Here is a 21,493-nt window from a genome sequence, read left to right as displayed (position 1 = left end):
AAAATACTGGCATGCAAGGGAAGAAAAAGTAGGGAAAGAGCGAATATAAAGATAGGAGACGAAAAATTAGAAGAAGTGGCTGATTTCAGGTATATAGGAAGTCAGATAAGTCAGGACGGAAGGAGTAGTAGGGATATAAAGCAGATGATAGCGCAGGGTTGAGCCGCCTTGAATAAAAACAAGTCACTAGGTTAGAAATGAAGAGATATTAGAAAGAATAGGGAAACAGAGGACCCTATCGAAGTCAATAAGAAATGGGCGAGATAGGTTGGTAGGACACCTTCTCAGGCATGAAGGTCTAGTCAGAGACATATGAGAGGTAGAAACGGGAGTTAGGAGGGGTAGAGGTAGACCTAGATTAGATTACTGTTCGCAAATAGTTAAGGGTTGTTCTAGTTTTAGGGAAATGCGAAGGTTAGCTCAGGATAGGAAAGAGTGGAGATGCGTTTCCAACCAGTCATAGGACTGACGACCCTATGATGATGATGAACGTTTGTTGGTTTTAGCAATTGTATTAAGACGGAGAGGTCGTTTGGGGGGTAACGCACGGTTGGTAGGACAACCGCGCGTGTGTTGTGAGACAAGTACGCGCGTTGGGGAGACAGCCGTGCGAGCTTAGGGAGGAGCTCACGCGCGGTTCTGTTAAAGCTCATTCTATGTAGTGTAGCTTCGATGTTATTGACTCGAACATTGAGCTCGACTAAATGAATTAGTTTTGTCATTCGTTTTGAGGTACAATTATTGAGATGGGATGGATGCGTCTTCGCGTTCTTGGCGTCGTTTACGGCTTAGTTAGAGAACCTGTGTCTTTGCTGTTTCTATGCGATAATCCCATTAATGGTTACCTAACGTCTAGGCGCTTCTAACGCCAGTAGCGGTGGCGTTATTTATTATAGTTTTAATTAATTTGCGATGTCTTCGCTTACTGTTCTAAAATTCCTAGCAGCTTCGGTCTAGACAAAGACGATGAATCTCTCCCTTCTGCACACAACGCTGCGCCGTGAAGTTAATTTTCAAACGTGTCCTTGTCTTTGCATATATACCTACACAATGTTTGTACGTGTATATGTACACACACATATATTATATTAGACATTAGAACGGATGTAATTTTAGCTTGTGAACAGAGTATATTACGTATTATGAGAAGATACGTAGTTTATCTTCATGTATGTATGTGTGTATGTATTATGAAGAGATCTCGCATTTTCTTTCTGGATTTATGTCGCGATAAAAATAAACGTAATTAGCCGAATCGGAAAGCCTATAAACATGACAATCATTAGAGGGTCGACTACACAAGAGGGATGTGGCCATGTAGGAATGGTGGCGATGCCACACGCGCGTCTATAAAAGAGAAATTGCCCCCCAAATGGCCACTAATCGGATAACAAACTAACTGAAAACAATAATGACGTAGACAGGGGAGAAGCAATCGTTCGCGTCCGCTCTCTCTTTCTGGTCCGATATCTCGTTATATTGTTTGACACGAAGTAATCGACTTCACTGATTGATGTTTTTTTTTTTTTTATGGGAACCATAAGGAATAGTTTAACAATAAGTAGGTGCAAACTGCGATTGCTACTGGGGTCCCGTTTTTTCACTCACTCTGTGATTAGAAGTATCAAATTGATGTTCGATATTGTACTTGCTAGAGGTAATTTAGAATGACATGGGTTTAGGGTTGCGTAATAACAAAAGTCCACCTGTACACTAATTTCTGCACTTTTTACTTGAAATTCCAGTTCGTCCATAATTTTCAGCCTCTCTCCAGTCTCTCAGAGTCTTTCAGCGTCTCTGAGAGCGTCTCTCACAGTCTTCCACAGTCTCTCAGTTATTGCCAAGATGTTTTTATGGATCTCTCACAGTCTCTGTATGAGAGACTCGAACGATTAATTCAGAGATTCGAGTCTCTCACAGAGAGACTGAATGAATAAAACTGAAAAATTGAGAGACTCGACTCTCTCGTAGAAAGACTGGGATCTCTGAAATATGTTGAAAATTTTAACCATGTCTATCTAGACACCACTTATTGAGAGATTCGAGTCTCTCGTTCAAAGACTGGATACGAAATGAGGATCTCTCTATGAGCGACTCGAGTCTCTCGTTCAGAGACGCTAAACAGTTTTTTTGACAGTCTCTCTCAGCGACACCAGAGAGACTCGATGAGAGACGGAGATTCGAGTCTCGCTTTTAGAGACTCTGAGAGACTGAACATTTTTATCTCGGGTTGTATAATGAGATACATAACTATAATCAATAAAAATTAAGCTACCCGCAGATACCAAATTTAGCAGCGCAAATTCTATTTATTTTGGATTTTCTACAATAATTGGGTTGGTGCGTGTTGTGGGGCAGACTGTAGTTAGATTTTTTGACTTGTCTATTCCGTTACTGCGACTGGTGCCGATCGTGTCGTCGGTGACGGTGCTGTCGACCACCCCCGCGTTTAATTTACTGCCACCGTCTGCAAAACATAACAACAGTGGCACATCGCGTTCGCTCTAAAACCGCGCCGCATTATAGAGTTAAATGCACAAGCTGATGCACGGATGTGTGTCCTGTGTATCTGTACATACGTGTATAAAAAGAACAGAAATAACAAGGGAGCTAGAAACGATGGAAATTTGTATTTTTCTTTTTAGTAGGTAATTTTGTTGCTACTTCACTGGAACACATTGAATGTCTGAGTGATTTTTCTCCAAAGAAACTATTTTCTAATATAACTTGTTCGATAGTTTCGGAGTTTGTTTAAAGTCATATTTGATAAAAGTTGGAAAGTATTGGAAAAGTCATCCGGTTGGTGTTTTTAGAGACGTTTGATGTATAGGTATAGGAATAGGTATACTCGTATATAGCAAAACCCTTTTCTCCAATAGTTGATGGCTTCGTTCTTTCGTATTTAAAGATTTATAACTGGAGATTGCTTTTATAGTCACTGTTGATTTTCCGGTTTTATATTTGTTCTTTTCAGAAACATAGTAGGTATGATGCTCTAGTTTAGTTTTTTAAATAAATTAATTTGTTAAATTGTTTTGTACACATGTATTAGTTCCTTGTAGAATGCCGTTTCAAACATTTGTTGAGGCAAGATGTATAACATGATAAGTATTTAACATTTTTCTGTGTAAATTCATTTAGATGTTAATTTGCTCCATTTCAATTTTTTTTTTAAATCGTAAGCGTCGAGTTTCGTCCCGTAGCTATTAGCAGTGCTACCAAAGTTCGTCGGGGACGGATTTTCTAAAGCGGATGATCTATTATCAGATATACTTTGTCCCCCGAGGATTTGCTTCCGTTGTCCTTTTGTACTTATCCTAACGATTAATTATCGGTGGCGGAAGCAAAGTTCCACAGGAAAATTAAATTACATTGTCCTACAAAATTTATACAGAGTGACATAAAGTGCACAAATATAAAACAGATGTAGGTACCTACTCCTATTACACAGGTTTTTACTTTGACAAATTTTTATATGAAGTTGGTTAGTTGGAAAAACTGTTTATAATGTTATAAAAAGGGCGCATAAAGAAGAAAGTCCTTTAGAATTACTGAGGGTAACGTTGTACAGAATGAAAATTTTATGAATTTTATAAATAAGATTAGAAATCATTACATGTGTATCAATCTTAAACACAGCGGGATTTAATAAATGTAGAGAAAGAGCGAATATAAAGATAAAAAATTAGAACAAGTGGTTGATTAGGTATCCAGGAAGTCAGATAAGTCAGGACGGAATGAGTAGTAGGGATATAAAGCAGAGGATAGCGCAGGGTCGTGTCTTCTTCAATAAAAAGAAGTCACTTCTATGCTCTCGAACGGTTAGTTTAGAAATTCAAAAAAAGTTGTTAAAGGTGTATGTTTGGAGCACGGCTCTGTACTTGTGCGAAACATGGACAGTGGGCGCGGCGGAAAAGAAAAGGTTAGAAGCGTTCGAAATGTGGTGTTACAGGCGAGTGATGAGGATACCGTGGATAGAGATGGTTAGAAACGAAGAGGTATTAGAAAGAATAAGAGAACAGAGGACTCTATGGAAGTCAATAAGGAATAGGCGAGATAGGTTAGTAGGACACCTTCTCAGACATGAAGGTCTAGTCAGAGACATATTAGAGGCAGAAACAGAAGTTAAGAGCGGTAGAGGTAGACTTAGATTAGATTACTCTTCGCAAATAGTTAAGGATGTGGTTGTTCTAGTTTTAAGGAAATGCTAAGTTTAGCTCAGGATAGGAAAGAGTGGAGGTGTGTGTCCAACCAGTCTAGGACTAGAAACCTTTACATGTGTATCAATCTTATACACAGCGCGATTTAATTAATGTTTAAGAACCCTGTTAGTTTTATCTTTGCCATCTGCGAGAATAGGATTTAGGAATAATGTAAAGTGTCATTTATGTGCCTGTTACTGCTATTAATTATTTTCTTTGGTACGTACATGTACACATTGTGGTATCAGGACACTCTTGTAGCTCGTAATTGTTACGACTGTTGTCCAGTATTAGGAAAGGCAACAAGGCCGCAATTATGGCGCTGTTATAATACTAATGACGGGGTTTTTCACGGGTAAAGGAGGTTAATAGCTTACGGGCCGCGTACTACGGGAGGCATTTAAAAGAAATAAAGCTCGAATTGTCACATAAAACGTTGCCCACGTTTTTGTGTAATGGCAGTGTGCGGTTCTTTATGGCCTACCGATTTTCATCAAAATTATATTCACTATATTTCAGTGTCATCTTCATTCAGTTATGGACTGCTTCTAAAAGAGAATGACACTTCGAAGGTCGAAACGGCGTTTTAGGGGCTTTAGACGCTTTTATGTGTATTTTTGGCTTTTAGTGTTTTACTTACTTAGCATCTAGCAAGGGGGAGTTACAGATAGTTCTGAATAAAAAAATAAATAAAAGTAAAACAAAAATATTGGTATGCAAGGGAAGAAAAAGTAGGGAAAGAGCGAATATAAAGATAGGAGACGAAAAATTAGAAGAAGTGGCTTATTTTACGTATCTACGAAGTCAAATAATCCAGGATGGAAGGAGTGTTAGGGATAAAGTAGAGGATAGCGCAGCGTCGAGTCGCCTTCAATAAAAAGAAGTCACTTCTATGTTCGCGAACGGTTGATTTAGAAATTCGGAAAAAGTTGTTAAAGGTGTATGTTTGGAGCACGGCATTGTACGGATGCGAAACATGGACAGTGGGCGCGGCGGAAAAGAAAAGGTTAGAAGCGTTCGAAATGTGGTGTTATAGGCGGATGATGAGGATATCGTGGGTAGAAAAGGTTAGAAATGAAGAGGTATTGGAAAGAATAGGAGAACAGAGGACTCTATGGAAGTCAATAAAAAATAGGCGAGATAGGTTGGTAGGACACCTTCTCAGGCATGAAGGTCTAGTCAGAGACATATTAGAGGCAGAAACAGGAGTTAGGAGGGGTAGAGGTAGACCTAGATTAGATTACTGTTCGCAAATAGTTAAGGATATGGGTTGTTCTAGTTTTAGGGAAATGCGAAGATTAGCTCAGGATAGGAAAGAGTGGAGGTACGTGTCCAACCAGTCTTAGGACTGACGACCTTATGATGATGATGATGATGATGAACTACTTGCTGAACTGAATTCACGGCGTAGCTCTCTCCTACGTGATATGCACGTTATCTAATTCAAAAAAGAAAAAACAAGTCTCAAAAGAATATTGACCACTTCGAATTTCTTTGTTTTTTGTATTCCTATAACTCAGGAATTTATTTTTATTTATGGATCGTATGTGCTCATGTATCCTTTTGTGTGTTAGTCAGTTTGAATTCCGCCTAGGCTCCTCTAAGAGTAGGGATCTTTTCGTAAGCAGCTGAATGAAGTTTAGGCGACGAATTGAAATGCAGTGTGTTTAACATGGAGATATAAAGATTTTATCTTTACCCAGGGTCTTGTTCGTCTATAATAAAAAGAGGATTCCCTATCGTCTATCCTAGTCGGCATTTAATTACATTCGCTATATTTTACCGTTAACACGGCAAAGCTCTTGAAAGCCGTCTTTCACCGAAGCGTGACATTAAAATGTGAATGTCTTAATTGGATTTTAAATACAGAATTCGCTCTCACTCGTCCTCCCATTCTCGACTCCTTAAACCCATTCGTTATTCTCTTTTGCTTTTGGTTACTGCACCAACAGTAGTTTTCCGTCGTCGTTTTTCAGCTTCATTTGAATAAAGCTCGACTCTACTCCACTCCAGTCCTTCTTGTGATGCTGTTGAGTGTCGTTATTAAAAAATATCCACTTTTATTTCATCGATTTATGCTCACTTCTAATATTGCAAATGATTTTCAATTACGATTCAATTCTATCTCGGCTAGAAGCATTAAACTCGGCACGAATGAAGGCCCGAGCAGATGCCGAATATTTATATTCTATTTTATTATTGCTTTCTTTATTAAGAATATACCATATCCCATTTTCCAGTTGAAACAGCTCCTCGTTTCACGGTTATTATCCAATTATATCCGACCAATTAAAACGCCATTTCGGTGTAGGCGCTTCTGGCAAAGCGTCACCAAATAGGCTAGGTATAACCTATCACTTACAGAGAAAGACGGAAGGTATGAAAGTTGTCGTTTTTATAAATATTCTTTATCATCCTCATAAGGTCGTTAGTCCTAAGACTAGTTGGACACGTACCTCCACTCTTTCCTATCCTTAGCTATGCTTCGCATTTGTCTAAAACAACCCACACAATCATGTTGATCGCGTCTTCGATGTATAGATTAAAAAGTACTGGTGACAGTGTGCATCCCTGTCTGATTCCCTTCGTAATATTTACTTCTCTACGTTGCTGCCCCAGCTTTATAACTGCCTGTTGCTCTTTGTACAAACTAAATGTCACTCTTCTATCTTGCTAACTCATCCCTACATTTTTAAGTATATTTAACATCTTGTCCCATTTAACATTGTCAAAAGCTTTTTCTAAATCTACAAATCCTATGTACGCGCTCTTTCTTTTTCCAGCCTTTTCCCTATTGTTACCCGTAAAGCTAGAATAGCCTCCCGCGTTCCTCTATTTCGTCTAAATCCAAATTGATCTTCCCCTAATAGTTCTTTTTTCCATCGTCCTCTGTACAATTCTATTTAAGATTTTAGATGCATAGGAAGTTACGATAATTGTTTTAAAATAAATATAAGATTACACTTTTAAGAGTTATTAATTATTATAATATTGAGGGCTATAAAAATTATTAGACGTGTAAATGTAGGGGTGTAGCCGGCGTCGAAGAAAATTCGAACGTGTTAAAAAAATGCAAAACTGAATTCATGGGTCCCTGGTGAACCGTTAAAATTTTATTCAGTAATATAAAGCGCATCTCATGTCATGAACAAGCTTCGTATCATGGCGTATAAAACTTTAAACACGTGTGATTTATATCACATGACTCCGGACGAAAATACTGGCGCGGCAAATTGAGTTTAAGGAAAAAAAAAAACAAATATTATATTTTCCCTCAGTAAACAGTAAACAGGAGAATAATTTAATTAGCTCTTTTCTCAATTTAAAATTTTACCTCAAAAATTACAGTGAATAAATTTCGCTAATTATGTTCTTAATTTGTCAGAAGTTTGGTTTCTCTTTTAGTGTAGGATTTGTTTGAACGTGGATGATGGATTTTAATTTAGTTTGTCCTTTTTGGCAGGATAAATGTTCCTAATTGATTCCTTGTACAATGTTTTGTTTCTTTTTGATTATGTCATTATAAATTTTTCTTTCTTTCTCCAATTGCGTAGGGATTTAGGTATTAAATCGGGCATGGAGCCTGTCGCTCCCTTTATTGTTTTTTAACGGGAACTAATGAAGAAAAAAATGTCGTACGCCGTAATCGTTACAAATAAGAAAGGATTCGTAGGACAAGTTCGTTGTCATTCAATCATCCGGTCGAAACACGACGGGCGCAAATCCTATTTTGTTCCTCGCTTCCTCTGCGCGTCGCGACGGCGAACGGACGCCTGTTCCCGTTTCTTCTTCTTTTCATCCTCTTCCTTCTCCTCATTTTTTTTCGCTCTTATTTTTCATCGCATGGTTCGTGAGAGAGCAAGGCGCTTCCAGTTTACAAAAGCCAGTGACGATAGTAACGGGGAAATTAATAATACAGGAAGACTTTTATTTGTCGCGTTTCTTCCCAACTCGGGGCAATTTTTCAAAGTCATCGTCGTCGTGCGGATTACGTATAATCTTCGAAAAAGTTGCCGCCCAACACCTACAGAGTACCAGCCCGTTCCTCTCGCCGACTTCAATAAGGAGATTATCTGTAACTTTTACTTTAAACTTTTTTCCGATTTCTTCTACTCATATATATAAACGAGAAATAATACGTAGATATTGGCAAAAGTTTTGAGCGACTTTTACGTAATAAAACACACAAATATTTCATAAAGGGCAGTTCTTGGTCAGAAAGCTGTCGAAGTGGATCGCGCAATCTTGAACTTAAAATTAGTAGTTCTCATTAGCACAGTCTTAATAGTTGAGTCTTTTTACGTAATGAAATATAATATTCATAAATTGAAAGAAGAAGTCCGACAATTTTCTCGGCGATTGTGGTGTATTGATGTGCTATTTCGATATCAATAGGGAGACGCCCTCAAGAGTGTTTGTTTTCTATGCAATGTTGTGATTAGGGTTGCCACCCGTACTTTATTATAAAGTATTGTACTCTATTTCGACTGTGCGTACGTCATACTTTACAAGACACATAAAGTACGCAAAAATACTTTATTTAAGGCCTTAAGTAAACATCGTAATTTTGTAAGGGATTATTCGAAATTCAGAGCATTTTTACATCAATAATATTGCACAGAAAAATGGCAAGCCATATTTACGGAACAACCTGATTTCCCAAATCTATTCAAAGTAGTGTCACTTTTGCTGTCCGTTCCGACCACTTCAGCATTTACAGAAAGAGTGTTCTCTGTTATGAACACAAAGTGGCAGGATGACAGGAATAAAGCTTCATTAAAATTAATTAAAAATGGACTTTTAGTTTACTTAAATCTTTGTTTGCTATGTTTAGAGGCTATTAATATATTTAAGAGTGACAGCAATTTGTTACTGGCTTCAAGGTGTAACAAAAAATATGTTTTTAAAAACAAAAAATAAAATACTTTATTTTTATGCTGAGTACTTTCTTTTTTTGAACCATTTAGTCGAGAAATACTTTATGTAAAGCCTGAAAAGGTGGCAACCCTAGTTGTGATATCTCTTGTACATTTATTGCCTCTTTCCATAGCTGTTAGATGTTCATCAATGCGTTTTTTTAAGGAACGATCAGTTTGTCCAATGTAAAAAGAATTTGTGTGTGATAATTTATAAACACTTGACCTATCTAAAGTATCTGTGTTTTGCTAATTACTAACAATAGAAATAATTTAAAATAAATATTCCGATTCTTGGTTTTGCCTATCAGTTTCTATTAACTCTTCCAAATGAAAGGGATTTACTAAAAAGGCTGAAGTTTGTTGAAGATAAATTTTTAGAGATGCTGTCACTTCAAATACGAAGCAGAATAAACAAAAAGCGACGACGGGTACGGAATTAAAATTGGTACACTTTGATTTTGTTTGAGTAACAATTAAATCGAACTTAATAAAACCGTTTTAATGCTATTGTTAATGATTGTTTTCGCAAGTTTCCGAAGCGATGGGCCGGAAATAACGATTAATTAAATTTTCACCCCTATCGCGACAAATAAATCCCTTTCACGCAACCGTCTTTTGCTATCGTCCTTTTTAAATAAAAACATCATTTTTTATTATGGAACTGTGATTTTGAAGGGTGTAGTAAAATGGGAAACATCGCAACAAAAATTTCCACGAAGCAAAGGACAACGTTCAATCAGATTTTTTCAAAATTGATATTAAGCGGTTAATATGTAGATATTAGATTTTTGCCCTGCACGTTTTGTATCATACAATGCGGAATCGGTTGGTACATTTCCGATTCTAGACATTTTAGAAGCAGTAATTAACTCTATTGAGCTGTGTGTGTTATTAGCTTCGTCTCATAATACAAATATACGAAATGCCAGAATACACCATCATATAACGACTACCGTATCGCCTACGGGCTTGAAATCGATATCACGAAGAAGTTTTCACTTCGGATAGCAAACAGCAAAGGAGAAATCGGTTATTATTTTTCGAAAGACAAGGATAGTTTTGAAATGAAAGAATTGAAAAGAAATTCGAAACGTAAAGAAGCACTTAACGTTGTTGAAATCTACCACGCGAACACAAATAACAATAATATTTCGTCATTATTGCTATTAAGGGTTGTTAATTACTTTGTTTGTCATTTAAAAATAAACGGGGTTTTCACTGCTATTGGCAGGTATTTAAGGGAAATAATAGGTGTAAATTCAGGGCAGATTAAAAACTAATTCAAACCCTGATAATGCCTGGTAAAGCGAGTAAAGGAAGTACTTGTATAATTACCCTGTTTAATTATTTGTATCTTCTTCAAAGTTTATAAGGGTGTAACAGTATTGTTATGAGTCACCCGGGGGGTCGAATTGCTACATTAAAGCCCTGCATCGCAAAAAAAAGACGAGCAAAGCATAACAGAACCCGACAGTGCTCTAAAGGGATTCCCCGTTTTTCCGTTGAGCGTCGTAGATGACGGGGGTTTTCACCTTCTCGAAGTACATATATGTACCGCCACTGCCGCCCCTTGTCTTGCCATCACAACGACATATTGTCGTCGGGGCTTAACACACTCAGCGATTCCTTTGTCAGCACCTGCTTATTGTAACTCTTTAAGAAATGCCGCGTACGTCGCCACCCCCGTCCATTCTCCGACGATGATTTATTATGGTTGGTAGTCTGACGTAGCTAGAAAAATTGCTTCCAGGAACTTTTTGCGAACGTTTAGAATATTCCATCGCCTTATCGATAGAAACGTATATCAAGGTGGCCATATCGAATTTTCGCGACTTTCATTTGGTTTCCTGATTATTATTATTATGTTTAGAGTTTTTGATGGAAAATTGAAATTAAACATATTGAAGTTAGTACTAAGGCAGGATGTTAAGTATTATCGGTCTCGGTTGAAATTGCCGAAGGTGGTGTTACATTTCGTAACGTCGCGTTCAGCAGCCGACGTCGGCGTCATTGTCATCGCGAGGGGGTGAATGGGATGGTTCTTCCGTGAGTAGGCAGTTAAATTTTGTCTGAAACAAAAGAAATTAAACAGCCTAAAGCGGAACGATGCAATCTTGACTTATCCTACGGGATATAAGGGAGAAGATAACGAAGGAATCGTCTGTGAGAGAAAGAGAGGAACGAAAGGGGAAGGGGGTGGGTGGATTGGTTGGCTGGTGCGCTAAGGAAAATTGGCCGTTACCGAAATACCCTATTTCAGGTTTTAAATAGGGTATGACAATGGCTCATTGTCCCTTTCCTCTATGCTGTGGGTGTTTTTATCCTGTGGGTAGGTACACTGATAAAAAAATGTTTTTTAGAACCAAGCAGCTACTCTAATGCAAAGTAATAATGAAAATGAAATTGTTTTGTGATTAGCAATACTTATTTTCTTAGTTTTACTGTTTTGTATTGAAATACATATCACAATACTGGAAAACTATGAAATTCTTTTTTTCTATGTCAGCAGAGGAGTTAGAATATTTTTTTGTAGAGTGTAGTCGGTTGTTGTTATTGTTATAGACATTATCATTATTATTAATGTTTGTCGATTAAGTTTACTTTTCAATTATCCAAATTGCTCTCATTAAATCTAAACACGTACGTATGTTATTCTTGGTCATCGTGATCGAAGTCTTCAACGGTGAACTGTGCTATTTTCTATCAAAACAGGGATGTTAAGTAAAGGCGTCGTAATTGTTATGCAGTTGCAACAAAATTAGACCGGTCGGTTTGCTATATAATATAACCTTACTTGTTTGATTATGGAAAACAGGGATGATGTCGAGAAATTGATAGGAACCGTTTATTTTAGATGAACTAACTTGGAGTTGGTAATTTGAGAAATTATTGAGTAATCGCGCTTAAGCCATCGACAAAATAGTGTGTAGGAGGTAATTTCGGGGTAGTTTATGTAAGGGTGCAAATTTAAAAATTAGTAGGTATATTTAACAAAGAAGGATGTATTTATTCCTTATACTATGCTTCATCGATATACTATTGTTTACTGTTTGTTTTGAGAAAATTAGAAAATACAAATATATTTAATTTTTTTTAAAGAATTCAAAGAGGTGAAATTGATACGGTCCTCGAATTGATTGTTTTTGCATATGCGTATTAAAATGAACATGATGCAAGTCTTGTGCATGTCGATAAAATGTTGATCGAAGATAACAGGCACAACACGTGTCCGGTGTCCGTCCATTTTGATTGCTATGCGGCTTCGATGCGATCTAGGCAGGCAATGAATAAACTGTCCGAGAGCCCTGATTGATGCAACGATCACGGGCCTCCGGTCTACGCTTGACAGGACATTCTTGACGTGCAGCCGGACCAAGCGATAGGACGACGGACGCGTGTATCTATTTACTGTACAGACTGTCACGCTGTCAGTTCTTGTGCTCTTTTTTGTTTAACAAATATTAGATGTGTCTGCTGGACGAGATAGGCGGGTGGAAATCAGGCATAGGTATAAATGATCCGGGATGTAAAATTGTTAAAATGCGAAACTTACTGTATTGGTTTGACCCAGTTCCAGCAAGATAAAGGCGGAAGCTTCGGAACGGTTTAGGTTTTAGTCGCAAAGCCCGCATAATCCCAACTTTAACCTGTTAAAGCTTGGTTTACCTTTACCCCTGATCCGTAACGTATAAATTATTGTTAATTTTTAATATTGAAATGCGACCATTTTGTGACATAGTGTACATCCTTATTGGGCCTATTGTATGTGTAATGAGGATGGCAGGTATGGAAAATATGGGTGTCGATTTCCCTGCGGAAAACTGTTACATATTGTGTGTGTGTACGTGTGAGCGGTACGGCGTGCATCCGCCTGTCTCTGTAGGTATATACGTACGTACGTGTAGGTACCTATACATATTAAAGAGATGGCGTGTTAACAATTAGGTTGCATTTAATTGGCTCATTCAATCAACACAATCACTGTCATACACGGAGACGCTTTACATGCTGCACGCTTTGCGGCCTGTCACACTGATGACCGACAAATTGTGCTAATTAGCTAATGGCAATTCGACGACTTACACTCCCGATCAGATCTACTCTAACCTTTTTTCCTAAATCATATTTAAAATGGCCTTAATATTAAATTGTTAGGTGTCTAATATGGCTAAAGATTTTTTGACGTGGTTCAAAATTAATCAGTTTTGGACTCCCTCACGTAGCACGGTTATAATGCCGGACGTGATTCTTCTTTCTCGCCAAATTTCGTTAAAAAAAAAACTTTTGGGTGTTTCATTCCCACCAGCCCCTTATGCTGGTGGGCGGGCAGTCCTTCCGGACTATGCCGGAAGGTAGGGCGGAAGGCCCTCTTCAGCCTGCTTGCAGGAATCGTGGGAATAGGTGGGTGGTGGTTCAGGTGAGAAAGTTGAGACGGACGAAATGAAGACAGAAGATAATGAAAGATTATCTGTAGAATATTTCTGCCCCAGCATTTGCCTAATGATCCAAGGAAACTACAGAAAAACTTGGACCAAGGCAGGCGGACCCGGAATCGAACCGGCGTTCTCCCGAATGATAAGCAATGGTCCAAACTTCTAGGCCATGCCGCTCGGTTTAATTTTCGTTACAGTACGTGTGCATTGTTATAGTTTAAGGATTCAGCTAACCATTCAAACAGATTGTGAACTCCATCTGTACAAATTTGCTACAAATTGTGAGTTCAGTCAAATCATTGGTAAACTTGCTATTAGCAGCAAATTGGTGGAAATCAAATAATAATAATAATAATTTAATTTCTTGTAGTGTTTTAATTGAAATAATTACACAGATTAATTATTTCCCTGTCTTAATTGTTTCCATTAACGGGCTTTAATAAAATAAAAAGGGGACCACTTTCGCACTTTCCCGGACAAGAACGAAACTATTAATCTTAATTTAGGTCGTGCGTGTGCTTTGCGAGCGTACCTATGAGACGTTTTATCTCTTAAAACGTTAATAATTTTTCGTGTCCATATGGTGCCCAAGTTGCACATGTTACGGTAGCGAGAATTAAGTTATTGTCTCGTTTAAAAAATTCATCGGCGAATATATATTATAAAAAGCGAGTGGATTTATTGTTCAATTAAAGCAATGTTTTTAAGTAGCCGCACACACGTTTACACGTTATACGTGGAGGGTGCTGTAAAAGATGGAAATTCTTCTGGGGCACAATGAGCAGGTGTGGCTGCAATTTAATCTTAAATTGATTCCATTTGGGTAGTATTCACAAAATAATGTAGAATTGCAGAATTTAATGAAGTAAGTAAAGTTTTACGTATTTGAGTCGCGATTTTGAACTTGTTAACTCTCATCAGCACATCTTAACTATTTGTAAAATGAAACGAAAATTCTTGCATATACCTATCTGTCTGAAGTAAAGCGAGTTAGGTAATTTTACATGTAAACTTTTTATGTTTGTCCCATGGAATGCATTGTTCCGTCGTTTTATGTCGGGCAATTGTCTAAAATTGGCAAAGTTGCGAAACAGTGCACTTTTGTGTAGGTACGTGGACGTGTGTGTGTGTGCTGTAGTATACATTGGGGTGTGTTTTGAGTTTCTTTGCCCTGCGGATTAGTGGAGCTAACTCGGTTTTATCTCCGTTTTTATAGGATTCGGAAGGAGATACTCCATTACATGACGCAATATCCAAGAAACGTGATGACATGTTAACTCTCCTGTTGGACCATAATGCCGACATAACGCTGACTAACAACAACGGTTTCAACGCCCTACATCACGCCGCTCTCCGCGGAAATCCAAGGTAAGAGATTATTTTCGTTTTTGCTGCTTTTTGTTCTCTTGTGTCTTTTTGTCGCCGTTGTGTTCCTTCCGTTTTACGATTATGCAAGTCTGCAGCAATAGAGTGACGGCCCTTATTCCGTCCGGAAATGTAACTGGCTCCCTTTCCCTTTAATAACGATGCACTTTTCAAAGTTGTTTGCTGCACTTCATCGTTCTACCAAATTTAGACAGGTTTTATTATACGCGACAGACGTTTTGCTTTGTTCATTAGTCTCGTTGATTACATGGACGAAATAGGGACAAGGGTCGTAAAAACGTTGCTCGATTTTTCCGCCTTTAGTAGGTAATCTACCTACTCTAATAAAACTTGTTCACCAGAAGCAACAAAATGTTACATTTTTATATTTGTCACAGAACTATTTTGAAGACGCCGAAAAGGTAGGTGATTATTATTTTACTGTGACTGAAGGTCACCGTGGAGGGTTTCAAATTCATGTTTACGAATGTGCAGGACGAAATGAACTCAGTGCTTACTCATATGTTGTTTGAAGTTAATTCTCTAGTTTATTTTTTGATTCTTATTTAGTTTTTAATCTGTACATCGATGACGCGATCAACATCATTACAGACGGTACAACTGTAGGGATAGATATACAGGGGCAAAAGATTAGGGTGCTTATAATTGCAGATGATATAGCAGTATTAGCATCTAGCAAGGACTTAGAGATAGCTTGAAATGAAATGGAAGCGGACAAAAGAGTACTGTAGTAAAACAAAAATACTGGTATGCAAGGGAAGAAAAAGTAGGGAAAGAGCGAATATAAAGATAGGAGATGAAAAATTAGGAGAAGTAGCTGATTTTAGGTATCTAGGAAGTCAGATAGGTCAGGACGGAAGGAGTAGTAGGGATATAAGGCAGAGGATAGTGCAGGGTCGAGATGCCTTCAATAAAAAGAAGTCACTTCTATGCTCGCGAACGGTGAATTTAGAAATTCGAAAAAGATTGTTAAAGGTGTATGTTTGGAGCACGGTGCTGTACGGGTGCGAAACATGGACGGTGGGTGCGGCGGAAAAGAAAATGTTAAAAGCGTTCGAAATGTGGTGTTACAGGCGAATGATGAGGATACCGTGGATAGAGAAGGTTAGTAATGAAAAGGTATTAGAAAGAATAAGAGAACAGAGGACTCTATGGAAGCCAATAAGAAATAGTTAGTAGGACACCTTCTCAGGCATGAAGGTCTAGTTAGATACATATTATAGGCAGAAACTGAAGTCAGGAGGGGTAGAAAAGAATAGAAGAGGATAAAGAAGGGTAAAGATTAGATTACTGTTCACAAATAGTTAAGGATATGGGATATTCTAGTTTTAGGGAAATGCGAAGATTAGGTCAGGATAGGAGAAAGTGGAGGTGCGTGTCCAACCAGTCTTAGGACTGACAATCTTATGATGATTTAGTTTTGTGTTAAAGTCAAATGTGCCAGATTTTCGTTTTACTTCAGTCTTTAGGGCAATGTGTAGTCAGTGATGCGTCACGTAATATTTTCGCGGTACGGGCGGTAGCGAACTATGCGATTCCGATAAAATCGATGGCGCGTTTTGCATCATAAAGGATTCCGGATATGATAATTCGATGCAGATGCACTCGTCGAAATGAGCGCTTTCGAAGCCCCGAAATGGCTTGCTTTCACGTTTTCGCGTTCGCTACATGCACTCATAGGTTTCGGTATTGAAATTCCGCAAGAATTCTCCAGCGAACTTTTCAATTTGGAACGCGGCATCGGCCTTTCATCATCCATTGCCCTGCCCGTTAACGTTAAGGTTAATTTTGGTACATGGAAATGTATGCCCTAACAACCAATGGCTTTTATTTTTTTTTGTTGTTATTTTTGACTTTGATCAGTCGTACATCACCGTTATCGAAGATGTCAAAAAAAGATAATTTTACTTGCAGTTATTAGCAGAACTGTCAATGGAGACTAACTAAAAGGGTTCATGTTTGTCTTTTTTTTTTTGGCACCGAGTGACCGAACCCTAATAATTAGTCCCTTTAGTGTCTTTAGGATAATAGGACTTCTTATTCGAATTATTTTGTTTATTTCGTTGTCCACTTTTGTGTTTGGTTTTTTTTTTGACTGACTTTTGTTTGCGCCCTTTGTCATTGGTGTGTTATCCGTCGTTTCGAAAAAAGAAAAATGGTGTAATCGAAAAAAAAAACATTTCCTTAAAACTGCCCTTTCCGGCGACCTTTCAGAATAAATAGATCAATCCGAGTCCGGCAGGTCGCGATCCGGTGAAGCATAACGAAGGAAAATCGGACCGTTGCTGAAATATTAACGAAGTGTCCTGTGCAAAAAAATATTGCTTTTTAGGAAATATAGGACACTTTAAGACAGTCTATTCATTCTCGTGATCCCTTACTTACATCCGATAAATTTAAGCTAAAATATAACAAGAGTCCCAAGTCCCCTTTTTGTCCTGTCGAACTTTCCTTTAAATTTGGTTCCTTTTTAATGGAATAATTTAATTTTTCTAGGGTTTTTGTTCTTTTTATCGATACTATAAACAAGGGATGTATTTCGACTTAATAAATTTTAATAGCTTCGAGGGATTGCTAATTGTTAGCAGAAGTGTATTATTATATCCCTGTATTGATTACATTATCTCGTATTTAGTTTGTTTACGTAATCCACCACAAGTTCGCTTCAGCTTTATTAGACGACGGCAAGTACCCACTTCTACTCCTTGGAGAAGTTTCCAACTAACTCGGTAATAAAGAGTGATTTGAATTTTAGCGTATTACGGATGCGGATGCAATATGCATCCATATATAACGGGCACGATATTGGTAAAAACTTGGCACTGTTCGTCCTTGGTTCTTACCTTCTCTCTCTCTCTCTCTCTCTCCTTATTTCTCAACTGGGAATCAAAGCCATTTATAAATGCCAAGTGCAGCTTGCTAAGTCCACGAGTCGCGTTTGAATCACAAAGACTTCTTGATAGTAGTGGGTGGATTGTTTGGGGCATACTGGAAGCTGTTCTTGCTTACCTCCTTCCGATATCAATATATATTTATATACACACATACGTATGTGCATATATGCACCTTTACGTAATTCTTTTCTATTTTAATTGGGAGGGATTTTCTTTTTGTATATTCCTGCCAGCTAAAACTTTATATATACCTCGTATTCATTGTTAGTCAGCAAATTTTTTATTTTTGAGTTTATTTAGTGACACTTCAGATTGTTTTAAAATTAATTAAAAAACGTTGATTTTGTTAATTGTATACCAAAAAAGCGACACTTCTGGTAACATTATTCCTTCTATTTTCAAGAAGGAATTTTTCTGAAGGGTCTTCCGGATACCTTGTTGTAGATTTTGTAAATAATGTTGCTAGTAGTATCTTTCTCATCGAAAAGATAATTTGTTTTATGAGCGGACTTTATCATTGTGCTTTCTCGCGCGAATTGGTGAATCTAACTTCATATATTGGTTCACAATTTCGTGCCGGTTGACTCTTCATAATATATTTTTGTTATTGTCACCCAAATAAAGGAAGATTTCTTGTACCAATACTGAGACTGAGCTGACTGAGACTGTTCGGTAGTTAGGAGGGTATTTGGGCAGTCCCCTTTTGCTTGTTTAGGATGATTTTATTTGGCGTTGATGGAAGGAGCATTTCCACGATTTTACGAATTTGAAATTTTAATGAAGTTCGTTCCCTTAAAGGTCCCGGTTGGCTTAGTTAGGGATGCGAAATATCTCCGTCGATTTTTCACCGGGCCAGCTCCGACTGTTTGTTATTCACCGTGGTATTCCTTCCGTTAAAAATCGAGACGTAGACTAGTCCTAGTTGCTGTTCTGTTGTTCTCATTTCGGATGGTTGTAACCGTCGCAATTTTAAAATTTAACTTTTCTCATTATCAATTTGCATAGTTAATTTTTGTTGGAACAAGTTTGTTCAGTTGCGGGGTGGTCGTTGGTGGTATATCTCGACTCATTCAGTTCAGTTTCCGCTCTTCGTTTTTGGTTTTGCGTGAGTCGAGTTGTTGGAGTGTTGCCGCTAAATTTACACTCCTCCATCTCTGGAAGTATTCGTGCTAAAGTCTGGAGTAGTTCTCTTCGAGTGCGCGGACTTTGGTGTTTGATATTACACAATTTCAAGTCAAGTTTAACAGAGGGATAAATTAATATCTAAAAGTTACGGGGGCAGAAAAGACGTAGTGAGTTTAACAATTGTCCCATCTCTGTTTTCATTTTTCCAGACATTTCTGGAAGTTCTTATCAGAAGTCAGACTTTTCTCTATTTACAGTTCGTAAAGGAAAAAGTCTGGTGAATAGGGAGGGTGATCTAGAGTCGTGATCGAATTGTCAGCGTCTTTTTGTGGGACAGCCATCGGTGCACAGTTTATTGGACAGGTTATAATATTGTAATGTTCGTGGGTTTAACATAATTAACTTCTAAGACTGCTAACGACAAAAACTATTTATTTACACTAATTATTATAGACTTAAAAACACTATTAAATTATTACTAAACTTAGGTTATGAATTATTCTATTTATTTACACTACTGCTATCACTGTCAATTTATTTCCGAATTCACTTCTGCAACGGTCAATTTATTTCTATTCCTTCGCGGCGATCGTCTCTTCCTTAAAATACTATTTTGTTTCCTTTCTGGAACCTTCTAGAAACATCCGGATCGTTTAGGTTTTCTTTGAACTATTTAACTGCTTTCCAAGAACGCAGATACGATACACAGATTTACAAATACGGTGCACATGAAGAAAGGCGCTCGCGGCTAGTCGGCGAATCGATAAGCCGACCTTGCACACGTATGCCCGATCGCACTCAAACACGCTCGTGTTCGTTACAATACGTTTTCTTTTCCTTCTTTTAACTTGAAGATTCTGTATCTTTTTCTGAAGTTAATTACCCAGGGGTTATGCGCTTTTATGTGTTATTTTTGAGATTTCCGTATTCTGTTTTCGACAATGTCTGAACAAAATTAATATTGTGCTGCATTAGGGCTTCTTATCGTTGTAAAGTGCGGAGGGCTGTGTTTCATTGGTAAATAAAAATGGAACAAAGAAGCAAGCAGGTGTTACGCGTTTTTTTTTGCGCTTCTTTCGCCGTGCAGTTTTCATTACATGTAATCAAACATCTTTTCCATGACGTTAAAATTGCGCGAATCTTTTCTCTGTTCCTTTGCCGTGTGTCACGCTCATTATAACCATTTTTAATTGGTATTCATCCCGTCGTCCTTTTATTTGCAGAGACAATGGATCTAGGCGTGTACGTACATATATGTATTATTCCTCTGTAAGGTTTTTTGAAACCTTATTAGTCGACGTGGTTTGAAAATCACAAAAAAATCAGGACGGCTCGGGTTAGGGGTGCTTTGGCATTAACTATTTTCGGTTCTCGCACCCCGTATTACGCGTGTGCATGTTGTACTTATGGTTTTATTAGTAACGCGGTCAGCAGGTGAATTTGCATTCGCGAAACGGTGTTTTAATGACTCATATGCGCCACAAAGTTTGTTTGTGGCGTTTGCCAAGAACATGTTTGCATTAATTTCTGCATGGTTTCTACACTCGGGGTGCATTTAGATAATTTACCTAAGGGTAAACTTATTAACAGCTAGTTAAACTCTTGTCAACACTATGCACCAAGTGACAAATTACATCTTCTTCGACATAATCGTGTCCATATCAAGCAAAAGCATCTAAGTATTAAGACGGATCTTATCGAATTAGTGATCTATTACAAAATTAGATAAAAACAAACAGAATAGCTCAAAACCCCAACGCCAAAACAACGTGTTTTGGGCTATTCTGTTTGTTCTACAACAACCGCCAAAGTTTTTCCAATCTTCATATTTAAAATAAGATAAGTCAGGACGGAAGGAGAAGCAGGGATTTAAAGTAGAGGATAGCGCAGGGTCGAGTCGCCTTCAACAAGAAGAAGTCACTTCTTTGCTCGCAAACGGTTAATTTAGAAATGAGAAAAAGGTTGTTAACGGTGTGTTTGGAGCGTGGCGCTGTACGGGTGCGAAACATGGACAGTGGGCGCGGCGGAAAAGAAAAGGTTAGAAGCGTTCGAAATGTGGTGTTACAGACGAATGATGAGGATACCGTGGATAGAGAAGGTTAAAAATGAAGAGGTATTAGAAAGAATAGGAGAACAGAGGACTCTATGGAAGTCGATGAAAAATAGGCGAGATAAGTTAGTAGGACACGTTCTTAGGTATGAAGGTCAGAGTCAGAGACATATTAGAGGTAGAAACAGGAGTAAGGAGGGGTAGAGGTAGACCTTGATTAGATTACCGTTTGCAAATAGTTAAGGATATGGGTTGTTCTCGTTTAAGGGAAATACGAAGAATAGCTCAGGATAGGAAAGAGTGGAGGTGCGTGTTCAATCAGTCTTAGGACTGACGATCTTATGATGATGATAAGATCAATAATTTTCGATGTATACTGTTTAAGCTAGTCAAAATAATAGGCCAATATAAAATCCCAATATAAAATATGCCTTCGAGAAGATGGGGGCTGACGTAAGCCGAAACAGAGTCATATATTAAAGCG

At 37.9% G+C, this 21,493-nt stretch overlaps 1 protein-coding gene across 3 annotated transcripts in view; it reads left to right on the top strand.

Moving 5' to 3' along the window:
• Positions 1 to 21,493, top strand: part of LOC108738136 (E3 ubiquitin-protein ligase MIB1) — a 235,024-nt gene that overhangs the window by 22,978 nt on the left and 190,553 nt on the right. For all 3 annotated transcript variants that reach the window (XM_025974201.1, XM_025974204.1, XM_018471390.2), the window contains one exon: positions 14,771 to 14,922. In XM_025974201.1, coding sequence (XP_025829986.1) covers positions 14,771 to 14,922 — 152 coding nt within the window. The remainder of the gene's footprint in view (positions 1 to 14,770; positions 14,923 to 21,493) is intronic.

The sequence above is a fragment of the Agrilus planipennis genome, unplaced genomic scaffold (assembly GCF_000699045.2).
Source record: "Agrilus planipennis isolate EAB-ADULT unplaced genomic scaffold, Apla_2.0 scaffold128, whole genome shotgun sequence".
NCBI lineage: Eukaryota > Metazoa > Arthropoda > Insecta > Coleoptera > Buprestidae > Agrilus > Agrilus planipennis.
Note: the sequence above shows the minus strand (reverse complement) of the source record. Positions and strands in the feature narration are given on the sequence as shown.